The sequence below is a fragment of the Carassius auratus genome, chromosome 17, assembly GCF_003368295.1.
Source record: "Carassius auratus strain Wakin chromosome 17, ASM336829v1, whole genome shotgun sequence".
Lineage (NCBI taxonomy): Eukaryota > Metazoa > Chordata > Actinopteri > Cypriniformes > Cyprinidae > Carassius > Carassius auratus.
Window position 1 is genome coordinate 22,718,310 of NC_039259.1, and position 16,392 is coordinate 22,734,701.

Sequence of the window (16,392 nt, forward strand, 5' to 3'; positions counted from 1 at the left end):
CTGCATATTTTACATGCCTGCCTCATCTAACACACCTGATTCAACTCATCAGCTCAGCTAGAAGAGACACTGGAAAATCTGAATTGGGTGTGTCTTTTAGTTCTGGGGGGCCTCCAGAACCCCTGCCCTGAAGGATTCCCAAACATTTGCAACTGGAATGTGTTCAGACTTAGTTCAGTTCAGTTCAGAGTCTTACCTCTTCTCCCAGGAGTTCATGCCTAGTATGTTGAGGAGCAGTTTGCAGTAGTAAAAGGCTGACTGTGGTCTCTGTGGGCTTGGCTCTTGCTGTACTACGGCCCTCATGTTCAGGTCATTCCCACGATGCAGCGTAAAGTCCCGCTCTTCGGCACACTGCTTCAGGATGGCATTAATGACTTCATTCTCCTGCTTCTCGGACACGCAGGTGGGCGGCGGAGCTGGAATGTTGAGCAGTGCGCCAGTACGTTGCAGGCACTCTGGGCTGGAGTATCCCAGGTACTGCAACATTTCATCCAGGGAGTCCTCTCCATCCTGCAGGGAGTCCCAGCTTGGGATCACCTCTCTGCACTGCCGTTTGGCCTGTGGGGCCATCAGTTCCAGTCCTGCCTCTTCCTCCTCATCCTCTTCCTCAAGTTCTTCCTCCTCCCGATCTTCTTTCACATCCTCCACGTGCTCATCCAGGTCCTCCTCGTTCTCCTGAAAAGTACCATCATCTGGTTCTTCTTGATTGCTTCTTTCTAGACTGTCCTCATCTTGGCCACGTTCTCTATCGCCCCCTGCTTGATTGGATGACGAGTAGAGGTGCAAAGTTTGACTAGGAGTGATGCAATGAGGTGGGCCATACAGTACAGCAGAGTCCCAGGAGTGTTTTCCGGAAATGTCCCTCACGATCACTCGAACACAGGCACTGGTGGTGGTGAGGCCAGCTGACATCCCGCCACCGGGCAGGCCGTCCTCTGCCCGGATCTGTAGATAGGACAGCAGGGTGGTGCCATTGAGCACAAAGAACTGCAAGTTGGGTGCGTCGAAGAGTTCAGGGGTCAGGTCTGTGCTCTCGCTGTACGGGTTATCCTGGTTCTCGCATACCTGGCTGGTCAGAGTGGCTGGACCACCACTCATCGGATAGTGACCCAGGTGGTTGACCAGGTGGGATATGACGGTGCGTGCCGCAATTGAAATCAGGCCTTGCTGAATACGACTCCTCACTACAAACAGAAAGAAAGCCAAAGATGTATTTAAGGAAGTTGTATGTGCAGACATTTCTAGAGATTTTCAAAGACAATTAGAGTGCCCATCAAGTTACTACATATCCCGCTACTTCGGTGTTCAAGCTCAGTTTAAAAATTTTCTCTTGGAATTAGATTAACTTGACCGAACATCTTATTGACCAATCTTTATTATGAGATATAATAAAGATTGCATAAAATGGCATGTGATCAACAAGATGGAGCAAAAAGAACAAGCATTATGGTACAATTTGAACATTTTAGTAGTACTTAAGACACAACACACATGGCAATGGACAGTTATTTTCCTGCAAGTTCATTTTCTTAACCATGGATAAATGTAACTTTTTAGAGAAATTTTACTGTGCAAGCTAACAGGAACATTAGGAACATTAAACATATTGAAATAAAATAAAAAATCGAACAAATTAAGAAATAGTAAAAAAAAAAAAACAAATTTAAATAAAAACGAAATTTTCATTTAGGTAGCTGACCTCACTATCGACTAATCGTGGTGATCCATCCCTAAATCTATTGTGCAGAATTTAATCAAAAATCAGAAAGTGAGAAAGATGGAGAGACTGCAGGGATGATGAAAAGGTGTTAGAAACAAGTAAAGCAATAGAGTTTAGGCACTCGTTTCATCAGGGATGTAGTGGTTTTCAGATCTATCAGTGTTAAACTCCTGCGGAGCCGAGATGACTGAAGGTGCAGACGGCTCGTGTCAATACAGGAACATTAGGGTGTGATGAAGAATGCAGGATGCCTGGGGAGAGGTGCAGATGCCTAGATGCTGGTAAGAAGCTCCCGATGGAGACACTCCTTCTTCACACACTGCCAGAACTCACAAAGAAACCATGCAGAGAGCAGCCCAATACCAGTACACTCGACGTGCCAGAGGCCCACTCCCCCCAATCAACACACCACACCAAACACATTCAGCGACACTCTCTACTGCCTTAATGAGCCAAAACATTCTTAGACCGGAGCTCTCAGGGGGAGGGATTTTATCCTGATGAAGCAGTCTTCTGTACGGACCACCTCAGCCGCCGAGTGCCCTCCGATCTAGCAAGAATCTAGTGCTAGGAGTAATTTCAAGAGTAAAGAGGGTAGGAAAGTGCTGGATACATGTCTCACTCAGGGTTGTAATGATTAGTTATTTTCGCCTGATGGACAAGGACACAGCAACGGCAGCACAGGAAACCTGCCCCCTGCTGTCAATCTCAAACCCGTGCTCTCCCTGATACACACCGAAACTAGCATGAGGGAGCAAACAGATTCGGTGATGAAGACATTTAACTAGTTCATTCCTGCTTCTTCTGATTTGTTCTGCTTGTTTTAACTACAGAAGGTGATAAAGATAGGAGAGATGTGGTGGGTGATGGTTAATACTGTGCAACAAGCTGTCTTTCCCCATGTATTTGTCTTATCCTGCAGCAACAGCGAGAAATTATACATTTTGTTGTATGTTAAAAAGTTAAAAATAACAACAAGTAAAAAGTTGTTATTTAATCAAATTACATGACAAAATAAGTTTAGGTCATTTTGACCGACAATAATTTATTACTGGTCAAAAATTGTGTTCATTTTCAAAAATTGAAACTGGAGAGGTCAAAACAAGAACAAGAGAGAGGCCGAAGACATGCGCTCACCTTCAGTGATGGGCTGCAGTTTAGAGGAGCGTTCAGAGTCGGGTGAATGAAGTGGCTCTGGCTCCTTCAGGTTCTCCAGTAGCAGGAAGGGGTCGTAGTCTGGGCTGCTCAAGTCTGACAGGGGAATGGGGAAGTAACTGGGGTTACTGAAGCTCTGAGCCCCATATACACAGCCATGGAGGACCTGAGGGGTGGACAGATGGGTTAGAAATACAAAGAAATAAAGAGTGGGGTGCACTTGTTTATGTGTCGAGTTAAAAAAAAAAATTAAGAGCGATACAAAATAAAATGATGCATATTGAGATATAAAAATTCTGTTTAATAGCAGATGTGTGCGCTGTCCTCATACTTTATAGATGCAGCTGAGGATGGACTTGTCAGTTTTTTCCTTGTCTGAGGATCCTTGGACCGGCTGCAGGAGAGTTGTTGGAGGTAGAGCCATCACCCAGTCCAGCAAGCATAGCAGCAGAGACACGACCAGCTGGAAAGAGTCAAAGAAAAATAAATCAATAAATTACTACAAAAATTATTGAAAATAAATGCTTTCTATTTTTTTATAGATTTAAAAATTTAATTTATTCCTGCAAATAAAATTTCTTCAGCAGCCATCACTCCAGTTTTAAGTGCCACATGATCCTTCTAAACCATTCTAGAAATCATTCTAATATGCTGATTTACTGCTCAAGAAACATTACTTATTATCAGTTTTAAAAACAGTGCTGCTTAATATCTTTTGTAGAAACAGTGTTACGTTTTTCAACTAAACATTTTTTATTCAAAATTTATTTAAAATAGATTGTTTGGTAAAAATGTAAAAGTCAAAGTAAATGATATATATAAATATGATGAAAGTCAGTAAATCTGGTGACCAATTTAAAGTAACAGTACACCCAAAAATGGAAACTCTGCATTACCCTAATGTCAACTAAAACAGTTATGACGATTTAAGCCTCTTCCTCACACAAACCCATCACATTTCTTCATAATGTTGCAAACACGCTGTTTAGTTGCTTTATAAAGCATTTCTTTTTAGTAAGTACAGGAAAATTGCTTGATGCACTGCTTTCTGGACAGGACAAACTGTTCTGTTTTTAAGTGTACTTTCTTTTTAATAAAAACCATCATGAGCTGTTGGTTGAAAAAAAGCATTTATTTCACATGAACATGAGAGTGTTCTTTCATTGTGTTGGGGTGCATTTGTTAAGACATACCCTCTTGTCCAGCTCATGAGGGGAGGACTCTGTGGCTGGAAGAAGGTAAGTGATGGTTGCAATAAGGACCTAAAAAGCAGAAAATAAACATCACACATTTAAACCATGGTTAACTTAAAATTCAGCTCACTTGTGGTGTTACTGACTTTACCTCCACTATTTTCTTTGGAGTGTCAGGCGGGAATTTCTGGAGTTCGTCCACATAATTGATTAGCAGGTGCAAAATGTCTGAGGCCACCAGAGCAACGGTTTTATTTGAGAACTGGAAGAAAGGTATTAATGGTTAAAATGGATGAAATCAGCAACTTTAATGTGCTCAGACGTGTGGAGTAAAACAGAAAAACTGTGTCGTGGGCCTCATCTGAGCTGATTAAGACAAAGAGTCTTTGCCTAATTCTGCTTCATGGAACGCACCCAAAGGAGAGAGACCCTCATGTCTAACCCTCCACTGACACCAGATTCTCTGAAAAGCCAATAGAATCGACCCGATCTCAAACAGACTTTTCTGATTGGACCAGAGTTTGAGTATGTGTGTGTGTGTGTGTCTGTTGGCCCTAGCCTTCATTTCAGACAGAAATGCAATAATTCCTCGAAGTCTCTGAAGCGTGCATTCTTCAGTGGATTAGCCTTCTGTCTGTGAGAAGCAGAGAAGCCAAACATGTTGACGGTCCAGATTTAGGAAGGCTGGTAGGGGTGGGTGCAGGGAGTATGGAATAATCTTCTTCTGGATGAACAGAACACACTTGTGCCAGTGCAGTGAGCCCAGGCATCAGGAACGGCTTCAGAAGACTCAGGCCAAGGGCAATGCCATCATTTCTCTGCTGTGCTCACTTACGTTGCCAGTGAAGGTTCTTTTACAACACAGATGCTACTATTCCATTTATAATCAATCTTTAACAGCAGAATAGATGTACATTTTGTTGTATAATCAAGCATCCATTACCTTGAGAGTGACACAGATGACATTAAGAGCTTCTTTGATCTGCGGATGCTGAGTGCCATGAACCAGTTCTTCACAGAGCCAAATACCCAGACTACAGAGAGCCACACACCTGCAAGAAGAAACAAAGACATAATATTTGTGCTTTAGATATGGAAAAGGAAATGTTTACATCTGCATTGTAAATAATTTACTTCAAGCTAAAACATTTATTAACATGAATAAAAAAGTAAAAATCTGTGTGTATATAAATATATATATATTTTTTTTTAACTATTTACATGTATTTATTTTCATTATTTGCCTTAACTATCACTTCTTATCAACTTAAAGTATCCTTGCTGAATAAAAGTGTTTTTCTTCTGCATCTATACATACATTTTGCACATAAAAAAATTAAATAAAATAAAAATGTGACTCAAATGTGCATGGCTTGAATGAGGCCTACAGCTCAATGTGTTGGGGCACGTGTACGAACCACTAGACCATAAAGATATTTAATCCTGCCTCCTGTCTGCTCCTTCTATGATCTAAGGCTTCCTTAGCTTTTCCCTGAAAAACACCCAAACTTTTTCCACCAGGAGTTATGGGGGCTTCTAATGGCGTGAGCCCCATCAGAATCCACTCTAATCCTACTGAGTCCTGGATTACTATAAATGACACTGCTCCTAATCTGTCTAGATATGACCAGACACATAGCCCCACACCAGTCGAACACTGACCGTAATGTACAGAGTTATTAATCTGTCTGCCATGGGGTGTGTACTTGCTTTATTTTAAAAATCCAAATCTAACAAGGAGGATGCACCTGGACCTGGAACTTGCTACATTTGCTGTGAGCATTTACCTAAGCACTACAGCACAACATGCCAGAGTAAATGTGTTAACTTCTAAGTCAGCTTTGACTAGGATTAAGTTTTTGTGTTCAGGGCTTGTACCTTGCTGGTGCAGAAGGCTCATCTCTGGCAGAGGTCAGGATGTGCTTGATTATATGCTCCTGAAACAGAAGACAAAACAATCACTATTAATGGAATCATATTTTATTTTTTTATTTTTCACACATTTAAGTGCCCTAAAAATGTAAATGAAATTATATACAAACACACACACACACACACACACATATATATATATATATATATATATATATATATATATATATATATATATATATATAAAAACTGTATCATATGTACATTCTATACACATAGAAAATTATCATTTTTTGTAAATATATACAGTATATTTTAAAAAGATATATTGTATGTGTATATATATTTAAAAAAAAAAAAATTATATATATATATATATATATATATATATATATATATATATATATATATATATATATATATATATATATATATACTGTATATAATTTAAACAATTAGATAATATTAAAAATGTAATATTATAATTAATATTAATATAATATTAAATATAAGAGATGCACATCACCAAAAGTTTGGAGTCTATTATGGAGTCTATTGGAGTCTATTATCCAAAAGTTTGGAGTCTATTATGCTCACCAAGGCCAAATTCATTTTTCAAAAGTACAGTACCTAATAAATACTAATACTGTGAAATTATATTACAATTTAAAGTAACGTATTTATATGAAAGCTTGTTTATATCTTGCAATTTAGATTTTTTTCCTCCATCAAAGAAAGTTTTTTCTCAAAATTGCAAAAAAAAAAAAAGAAAAAAAGGGAGTCAGAATTGTGAGATGTTGAAATAACCTTTTTATTCCATATCTTTCAGTTTTAAATGATTTGAAAGTGTAATTTATTCTAGTAATAACAACACTGAATTTTAAACACACACTACTCCAGTCTTTACATGATCACAAACATTTCTTATTATCAATGCTGAAAGCAAAACAAAAGAACAGCATTTATTTGGAATAGAAATATTTTGCAACTAACTAACTGACTAACTGAGACTTGTCATGGCACTTGTATACTGTTGTTGTTCTCTTGTTGGTCTGACTGCTTCTATTGTTCTCATTTGAAAGTCGCTTTGGATAAAAGCGTCTGCTAAATTATTAAATGTAAATGTGCAACATTATAAATGTTTTTATAGGTACTTGTGATCAATTTAATAAACCCTTGCGTCAGAACAAATAAACAATAATGAATGACAGTCAATGAAAATACAGGGTGCATAAAATCCTGTTCAAGGATCTGGCGACATCCTGATACCGATCAATTTCATTCCATCTAGAGCGTGTCAGATAATATGCACCCAGCCACACAGCACATTCGCTCACAGAAACATACACAATACCCCACACACTCCCACCAGAGCGAGATAATGCAGACAGACAAACAGATAATGATCAGGACCGTTCACAACAGACACAAAATCTGACATAAAACCAGCAATCTGGCAACTCGGAACATGACATATCCAACCATCTGGAAAAGAAGCATCTGTCCACGCGCACACACACGCACAGAAAAGGATCACGTTAACCATGCTCTTGTCATTCATGGCCTGCTCCTGGTTATCAGATGCCATCATGTGAATTTCTGCATGCGAGTGATGGACGCCTCCACGCATTGCATTAGCTCCTTATCGTTGCTCAGAACAACACGGCAACACAATAACAACAGCTCTATGGAGCTTGGCTCAATGCACCCTGCATTGCTGATCACCCATTAGCACATTAGTGTGGGCAGGAACAATTACAGCAGATTTCCCTGCACTCTAAACAACCGTTGGAGTGGCATACATTCAGCCACTTGGATTTGCATAAGGGCAGGCGGTGGATCAGAGGTTAAACTCAGATGAAGGATAAAAGCACATGAGGGAGTCAGTGGTCAAAATGTAGTTGAATGAAATCAGATATTACTTGTAGCGAAGATGCACAAAACTGCATATTTTCCAAACTGTTTAGTAGATGGAATAACGAAACAACTATTGTAGAAGGTAGAGCAAACTCACTTCATCATGCGCAAAATAATAATAATAATAATTCTTTACATTTATATAGCGCTTTTCTAGACACTCAAAGCGCTTACATAGTCAAGGGGTATCTCCTCATCCACCACCAGTGTGCAGCATCCACCTGGATGATGCGACGGCAGCCATAGTGCGCCAGAACGCCCACCACACACCAGCTTACTGGTGGAGAGGAGACAGAGTGATGAAGCCAATCAGCAGATATGGGGACTGTTAGGAGGCCATGATGGGCAGAGGCCAATGGGCGAATTTAGCCAGGATGCCGAGGTCACACCTCTACTCTTTACGAAAGACATCCTGGGATTTTTAATGACCACAGAGAGTCAGGACCTCGGTTTAACGTCTCATCCGAAGGACGGTGCTTGTTGACAGTATAGTGTCCCCATCACTACACTGGGGCGCTAGGACCCACACAGACCACAGGGTGAGCACCCCCTGCTGGCCTCACTAGCACCTCTTCCAGCAGCAACCTAGTTTTCTCAGGAGGTCTCCCATCCAGGTACTGACCAGGCTCAGCCCTGCTTAGCTTCAGTGGGAAACCGGTCTTGGGCTCCAGGGTGATATGGCTGCCAGCCGAAATACTGGAAGAAAATCTTAAATACTGAATTGTGGGTAGGGCTTTATATGAATGTATCTCGGAGAGGAACTGACTGTCTTCAGAAAAGCTTAGATGGTATTTTCGATTCATCTTCCCTCCATATAATGCATATTAATGTAGCATTTAAAAAAGGGTGCTTTGTTAAAAGCAGTAACCAAGAAAACACAGCATCACTGCTGGTCCATAAGCGCCACCTGCTGTCAAAGAGTGAATTTGTGTCTTATTCAGCCCATCTGCTGTTTTTGATTGATACAGATGTTTTTAAGTAGCATTATTTCACAAAGCTATGTTTAGACCATTCTATTTTTGCCTAAAATTTTGAAATTATGCAATCTAATTTACATCAAAAACGGTTTATGCCACATGTAGCATGTTTGTTTGGATCGTGATTAAAATGCAGAGGATCTGCAACTGTTTCATGGATTCTGATTAATAAAGGCACTGTCAAAGAAAAAACAGTGATACAGATTTTTGGTCAACCCACCAAGCACAATGCCCAATTAAATAATTAAATAAATAATAATTAAAACCATAAAATAATTAATAAACTATATATATATATATATATATATATATATATATATATATATATATATATATATATATATATATATATATATAAATAAAAAAAACTATTATTATAAGGAAAAAATTAGGTAGAAAACCTAACCTCACTACTACATCCATGCGTCTTGGCACATCCAGAATTTTTTGCTTTTATATTCTTAAGTATTATTTATACAAACATTTCCTGGGCTAGGATGTGATACCTTGACATCTGTGAATTTCGTCATGAGGATTTCAGCAGTTGTGGGGTGCAGGGCAGGAAGTTCATTGTACAAGTTTGGGAGGCACACCAGGGAACCCAACAAGATCTGAGCCTCCACCCGTGGAGCCTGCGAGAAAGACAAGAGCAATTGACAACAGCAAGTTAAAGGCACATTGGATGTAACATTTGCAAACACATGTGCATAGATGTTAACGCATGCAGAGGCAGTGATATCTGAAAGCAGTTTGGTGGTTTCTCACATTGAGGGACGAGCAGGCAGTTACACGACTCGCTGCCACGATGAAGTCCAGAATGAGCATAGTGGCACCGGGAAGTCCAATAGAGAAGAAACGTGGAGAGCAGTGCTTAATGATGGTGTTCACAATGTCCTGGGGGTTAGAGGAAGAGGTCAACAAAAGTTTTGTGCAAAGTTGTCAAGCCACATGTTGACCAGGTACACACAAACACACCTGGTCTTGGTGAAGCAAGCCGCAGTGCATGATGTTGTAGAAGTGCGTAAGGAAGTCAGAGTTAGGTGAAACATCCTGTCTTCTCTTCATTATCTTACAGATGAGCTTATAGGCATGGAGTTTCCCCTGCTTATAGCGTTCGCCCAACATAGTGGCCTGCACATAGACAGCACAAAACCTTTATAAACAATTTATATAATCGACAGACGCACAGATCTAATAAAGTATGGTAATAAACAAAAAAAATAATAAAGTAATAGTCAACTATGATAAACAGTAAATTGGATTTGCTGAAAATATTGATGAACTCACTTTGAAAAGCCAGGGAGTCAGAATCCGCAGAGGTGGAATCAGATCTGGCGGAGGTGGAGACGACTGGTTGTCAAGAGAGATCCCGAGATTGTCTCGGATCTAGAGAAACAAAAATGAAACAATTTTTCAAGAATTTTTCAAGTGGTTTTTGATTAGTAACGGCACTCTAAATCATCTTTTCGGAGCACTCTGAAGGATTCTGAATGTGTGTGCGTTCACCTTGGCCAGGTTCTGCCAGAGTTCACAGAGGTAGTCAAAGACCTGTGCGTGGATCTCAGGGTCCTTGATGGAGTTGACATCTCCCAGAATTCCTAGCATTCTCCTCCACATCACTGTGGCGACATCTGCATGCCAGCCGGACAGAGTGCCGCCAGCCATCACACTACAGTCCTCTGTCGGAAACTCACTGGTTTCTGAAAAGTACAATCAAGCAGGCTCATTACAAAAATGCAACAGATAGAGTACTAGTTTGCATATTCACAGTTAAGTATGTTTATCTATCTATCTATCTATATGTTACCAAGGTCATCAGGGGTCTGCAGCACAGAGTGGTGCATTTTCTCATCCAGCTGTAGATCTTTATGCTGGACGTGTTCAGCAGTCAGCGTGGCGGGGGATGGCGTCTGTGATCGTGAGCCTCCCAGAGAGTGCATTGGAGACGCACTCTCAGAACCTGAGGAAAAATCAAGAACATCAACACTTAGATCTCTAAACATGACACAGAAATGCGTTGCAATGGGAACACGGTGACTGATACCAGAGTGTTCTGAAGCAAGGAATCAAGCAGCAGATGCTTTTACCCAAAGAAACTTTCTGTACGCTTAAAGGAATAGTTATTTTTGTCATCATTTACTCACTCTCATGTTGTTCCGAATCTGTATGAGTTTACCTCTTATGTTGAACACAAAAGAAGATATTTTGAAGAATTCTGAAGAACCAAACAGTTGTTGGTTCCCACTGAAGTCAATGAACTGTTTGATTAGCAGCATTCTTAAAAATATCTTCTTTCGTGTTCAACATAAGAAAGAAACTCATACAGGTTTGGAATGACATGAGGGTGAGTAAATGATACAAGTTTTCATTTCTGGGTGAACTATCCCTTTAACATGGGGAATGTTCGTTGGTTAGGTTAGTTTGGAAACCCCGAGGGAACCACTACTGATAATGAATTATTTGCCTTTTACAGTATAATGTGGTTCTCATTGCTGCTGGTTTCTGCAGAATCTACATTCGGTGAGCAGTTCACATTCTTGAATTACATGCAATGCAACTACAACATATGTGTTGTTCTGTGCATGTTAAAATTGAAACGTAAACCTAAAGAAAACTTGTGAATGGTTTGAAATCAAATAATACAATACTGAAAAATCATCAAATATGCATTTACAAATGGTATGTATTTGCAAGTTTTTAAATTCAAATTTCAAACCACAAGAACTTACACTGAATTAAATGCCAGTTTAATATACAGTCTTCACATTTATTTAATCTATTCATTTAATTTCCTTTTTTATTTACTAATAACTACATACAATCATTCCATCCCCTAAAATTATAGACTTCTTAAAATGATGACTTTGGTTATCTATGTTTCTCACAGCGATGATAGCAGTTCATAACACACAAACTTTCAGTTATCTTGTGTTGTATATGAGTGTGTACCAGTAATGGTGACAGTGTCAGCTGACAGGCCGTGCTGACTGAGGCTGCTGGTCTCTGAGTCTATGTGGAGTGTTGTGAGACTGGAAAGCTCCTGTTCCTCTGCGGTCTGACCTGCTCCTCCCAAACCATCCTGATCCACATAAGCCATAGCAGACGTTTCAGGGGGGAAGCTGAAATCTGCAGACAAACACATGAGGTTCATTATCAACTTCTTTTAAAACCCAATACTGGCTTGTCCCTTTAAATTCCACCTGAACGACTTACTTTCAAAATTTGCTGTCATACTGAAAAGCATTGAAGGAATCTGATTGGCTGTCGGAGCTTATGAGGTCACTTCCACTGGCACTGGCTGGGGAGGTCCACTCAGAGGGCACACCGGGGTCGTCTGCAGGACGCGTGGCGTTCTGACGGTTCAGGAGCTCTGGTAGATCTTTGGGGATCTCCAGACTTCCTGGGCTACTTCCACGCCTTGTCATACCCTAAAAAGAACATAGGGAAACCATAATATACAGTGCAAAATATGTATATAGTTAAGCATTATGTGCATTTAACAGATATGTGATCCTATTGCTTTAATGAGATGTAGTTTAGAAACTAAGCATACTGAATGTTTGCATGGACATACAGAAGTGCTTCTGGCCCTCAGTCTCTCCTGGATGAACTCGTCCATGAGGTCACTGACATTAGGGTTGCTGCTGCCAGCATCGTTGGACATGGGCCTCATCTTCGGTGTCAGCTCATCTTTATTGGCTGAGTCAACAGGCACAGAAAGACACATCGGTATTTTACAGGTACTTCCCAAAAAGGGTGCAAAAACAGGTGACCTAGCAGAATGACATATACTAAATGACTCTCTCTCTTTGTAGCGGTGTCTGACTCTCTCTACAGCTCTTGAATATAATTATCAATTTGTTTATTTGAGTTTGGGGACAGTGAGTAAATAAATACGTTTTTCTTAAAGGACAACAGTGCCATTTAGTTTTTTGCTCGTGTTTTACATTCGCCTTTTTCCATATCTTTTATAGATTTATTTTTAAATTGATATTTTACTTCATAGTTTTGGGGTGGGTATGGTGTTTTAAGTGAATATAAAAAAATAATATCGTAAATTACTGCAATTTAAAATCTTTAATATTTAATCATGTATTTAAAAAAGCAATTTATCCCTGTGAATTTTCATCAGTAATTACTCCAATCTTCTTTTGGAAAACTGATATTTTCCATCTTTTTGTGAAAACTGTGATACATTTCTTGCATAGGATTTTTTAATTAATAGAAAGTTCAAAAGCACCATTTTATATATATATTATAAACCTTTGTTAAATATAAACAACTTCACTGTACATCTTTATTGATTTAATACATCCTTATTGTAAGTCTTTAAAAAATAAACATATAAATACATCATACTGACCCCAAACATTTGAAGAGGAGTGACTGTTTTCCTTTTTAAACTTGTAAAATCTGCTAAAATTAGCATGAAACCAAATAATCATGGATGTGATGCTTGAATCTATGTTAAACAACACAGTAAAATATTTTGTGGTGAAAAACTGAGCGAATGAAACTAAGCACTATTGCCCTTTAAACACAACCAAAATCCATTGACATTAAACTCATAAAACACTAAACCAGAACACATACAGGAAAACAAAATCTTAAATGGAAGCCAACCACAAAACTGATTTCAGCTTTGAAGCGATGCGGTTACTCACAGTTCATGCAGTCCCCAAACAGACAAACAGGGAGAGAGAGACAGAGCAAACCCTGGAAGTCCAAACCTAAGAGTTAGTGAGCCTTATGCTGACTGAGGTTAAAGTGAGACAGCAGTGAGTATGTTAGAGGAGCCACCCACAGCAAGACGAGGCAGCCTTCATCCCAAAAGCAAAGGGTTAGTGAACTACTGGTTAACAACAAATCATACCAATACAGCAGGGTGGTGACTTTGGGCATTTGGATACTTCTAGAAGTCTGGTTAGTTTAGACAACAAGCTGTGTTTAAGTCACAAGGGCCCTGATTAACTAACAGCTTGTGCAACTGAACTGTCCACAGGAGCCGTCCTAATGTGATGCCTGCTACTACACTACAGCCAAGCTTTTAACACACAGTACCACAAGACTTCACTCTGAGAATGATAGTGCTGCTCTCTACTGGCCATACAAAACATTGCAAATTCCGAGGTTATAAAAAAAATGAAAGAATTATCATTTTTGGGTGCACTATTCAGTAAAATTATATTATTAAGATTTGTACAAATTAAAACACATAACATTAGCTTGTTTTAAAGATCACTGTGTTTTATGAATGTGTCAGTGAGCATGTGTGTGCATGTAGATGTGTGAGAGATTGACAGAGGGCGGGGAGGTAGGCACGAGGCCGCATGCAGCATCCAGGGGAATAGGGGCAGCAGAGATTAGGTCCCAGAAGCTTGAGGAGGAGGGGAAGCCGTCCCACAGGTAGGGGACCGTTGGTCTTTTGGGAGTCTTTTTTTTTTTTGGAATTGAGCTACTTTGAACGAAAATACAAAAAAAAGGCTTCAATTCAATCCACATTCAGCAAAAATCAAACAGTCACAAGAAAAGAGAGAAAAAAAGGGAAAACGCACAGGCGCTTTGTTCACATTTTGCATGTCTTCCATGTTGACATCGAGCCGACCGAGTCCTCACCTGATGTTTTTCTTCCAAAATAGCCCATAACGTGAGTGTACAGGTCCTTCAGGTGGGCCTCAGAGGGAGGCGCTTTGCTGTGGCGCTGGGGCGACGCCGCCTGGGCCTTGGGTTTGGAGAGAGCGTGGACCATAGACTTATACACCCCGCCCAACAGCGCCGCCTGCTGCTGCCGTGATGGGCTGCACCCTGACTCCTGAGACCTAGAACGGGACCCCCGTGGGCGGAGAGTCGGGCGGCCGAGTCGGCCGCGTCTAGCCCCGCTGATTGAGCCTCTATCCCGCTCGACCGCCTCGCAACAGGTGACCCCCTCCCCCACACCCTTCGCCGCTGCCCCGCTTGCCCCAACAGAGTGGCTGCTGAAGTGGCCGAGACGGCGGAGACGGGTCTTCCAAGGTGCCTCTTTGGGGTCCAGAGGGTTGTGGAACTGCACAGACTCTGTGGATGGGCGGAAGCTGACGTGGACACCACCGCTGTGGTGTTTTTTGGGGTCAGGATGGGATAGCTTGGGCCTCGGTACAACCTGGGAAGCCTGCGGACTAAGCTCACTCTCGCTAGCCCTGTCAGTGGCATTCTGCCGGTGTAACTGTGTGACTTTGCTGCCCTCTGTTGGCTGCGTACTAACACTTAAATCCCAATCACATTCTTCTAAACACTCGTAAAAACTTTTCTCACTCTGCTCCATCTCTTTATCCCATTCTAGCGCCCAATCTCCACTGCCCCAAAACTGCATCTGCCTGTTATCTACACCTGCTTCCACTTTGTCCTCTTTGCTACAAATCTCTCCAAAAGCGCTGAAGACGTCCTCCTCCCCTTCTCCCTCGATCTGATTGGTCGAGGTCGCTGCTGGACAGGACCAATCAGGGATAAAGGGGGGTTGCTGCCCTGGCATCTGGCAGAGATGGTCATAGATGCTTTCGCCCACCTCCAGGGATGCCTGGCTGTCGGGGGGTTGGTGTGGGTCAGTAAGCTGGTGTGGGACGGGGGAACTGTGGGGGGACTCAGTGGTGATGGTGGTAAAGGGAGAGGAGAGAGAGGGACTGTCAGAGACAGGAAGTGCACCTTTGACCCGTTCTGCGATGAAGGGCTCCATGATGTCAGAGGCGCTGCTGCTGCGGGGGAGCGGAGGCTGCTCCAGCTCACCGGAAGCGGGAAACACCTCGGATGATGGGGTCTCCTCACTTTGAGAGCAGTGGCGGATCCGTGACCCGCGCTGGACAATGGGAGGTTCCTCCAGGTCTATACACGAACAGATATATATTGGTCAGCATGTTTAAAGTGTGTTTATTCAGCAATATGTTGAGTAATATTATCTTAAAGACACAAGTTTTAAAATTTCAGATACCTAAGAGGTGATGAAAAGACCTAGAAAGTGTTATCATATTAAATGATCCACAGTGGCTACATTTTACATGCAAAACCACATGCAAACATAATTAAATCTACTGAAATTAAAAAATTAACCTCAAAAGGTAAATTAAACATAAGATCACAAGCAAAAATAAAGCAAATCTCTTTAAAAGAAACATAAATAAATGCTTCTTTTTTGACATTCTCTCAGGTTTTCAAGATAAATATTATGATCATAAAATGCAGTAAGGTAAATGCTGTAGAGGGTATTTTTCCTCAAACGTTCTGGGTGTGAAGAGGGATTATATTGGATGAATGGTGATGCAAGAAGGATAATACTGTAGATTTTCAAAGACGAGGAAAAGAAACCATTACAGACACAAACACACACATGCAGGACTCAATAGTTCTGTTGGGTGAAGTGCACACAAAGAAATGTCTGGGTCATGTTCCACCCCAAACTAACAAAGAATAACCCTTAACTTGCATTATTATAAATTGTAAATGCTCATTTACACACACATTAATCGGTGTTTAATTTAAGTTTAACTAATGAATAAACATTAATGTACTCTGAACAATTAAATAAAAA

General features: G+C 40.7%; 1 protein-coding gene across 1 annotated transcript in view; it reads right to left on the minus strand.

Moving 5' to 3' along the window:
- The window catches only part of LOC113117628 (ral GTPase-activating protein subunit alpha-1-like), a 60,828-nt gene that overhangs the window by 26,085 nt on the left and 18,351 nt on the right, over positions 1-16,392 (minus strand). The window contains 18 exon segments of the mRNA XM_026286418.1: positions 197-1,184; positions 2,858-3,041; positions 3,207-3,338; positions 4,069-4,137; positions 4,220-4,330; positions 5,012-5,120; positions 5,947-6,005; positions 9,341-9,466; positions 9,600-9,728; positions 9,810-9,965; positions 10,122-10,220; positions 10,341-10,534; positions 10,642-10,794; positions 11,784-11,953; positions 12,005-12,010; positions 12,048-12,262; positions 12,409-12,533; positions 14,451-15,689. Of these exon segments, the coding sequence (XP_026142203.1) occupies positions 197-1,184; positions 2,858-3,041; positions 3,207-3,338; positions 4,069-4,137; positions 4,220-4,330; positions 5,012-5,120; positions 5,947-6,005; positions 9,341-9,466; positions 9,600-9,728; positions 9,810-9,965; positions 10,122-10,220; positions 10,341-10,534; positions 10,642-10,794; positions 11,784-11,953; positions 12,005-12,010; positions 12,048-12,262; positions 12,409-12,533; positions 14,451-15,689 (4,264 nt within the window).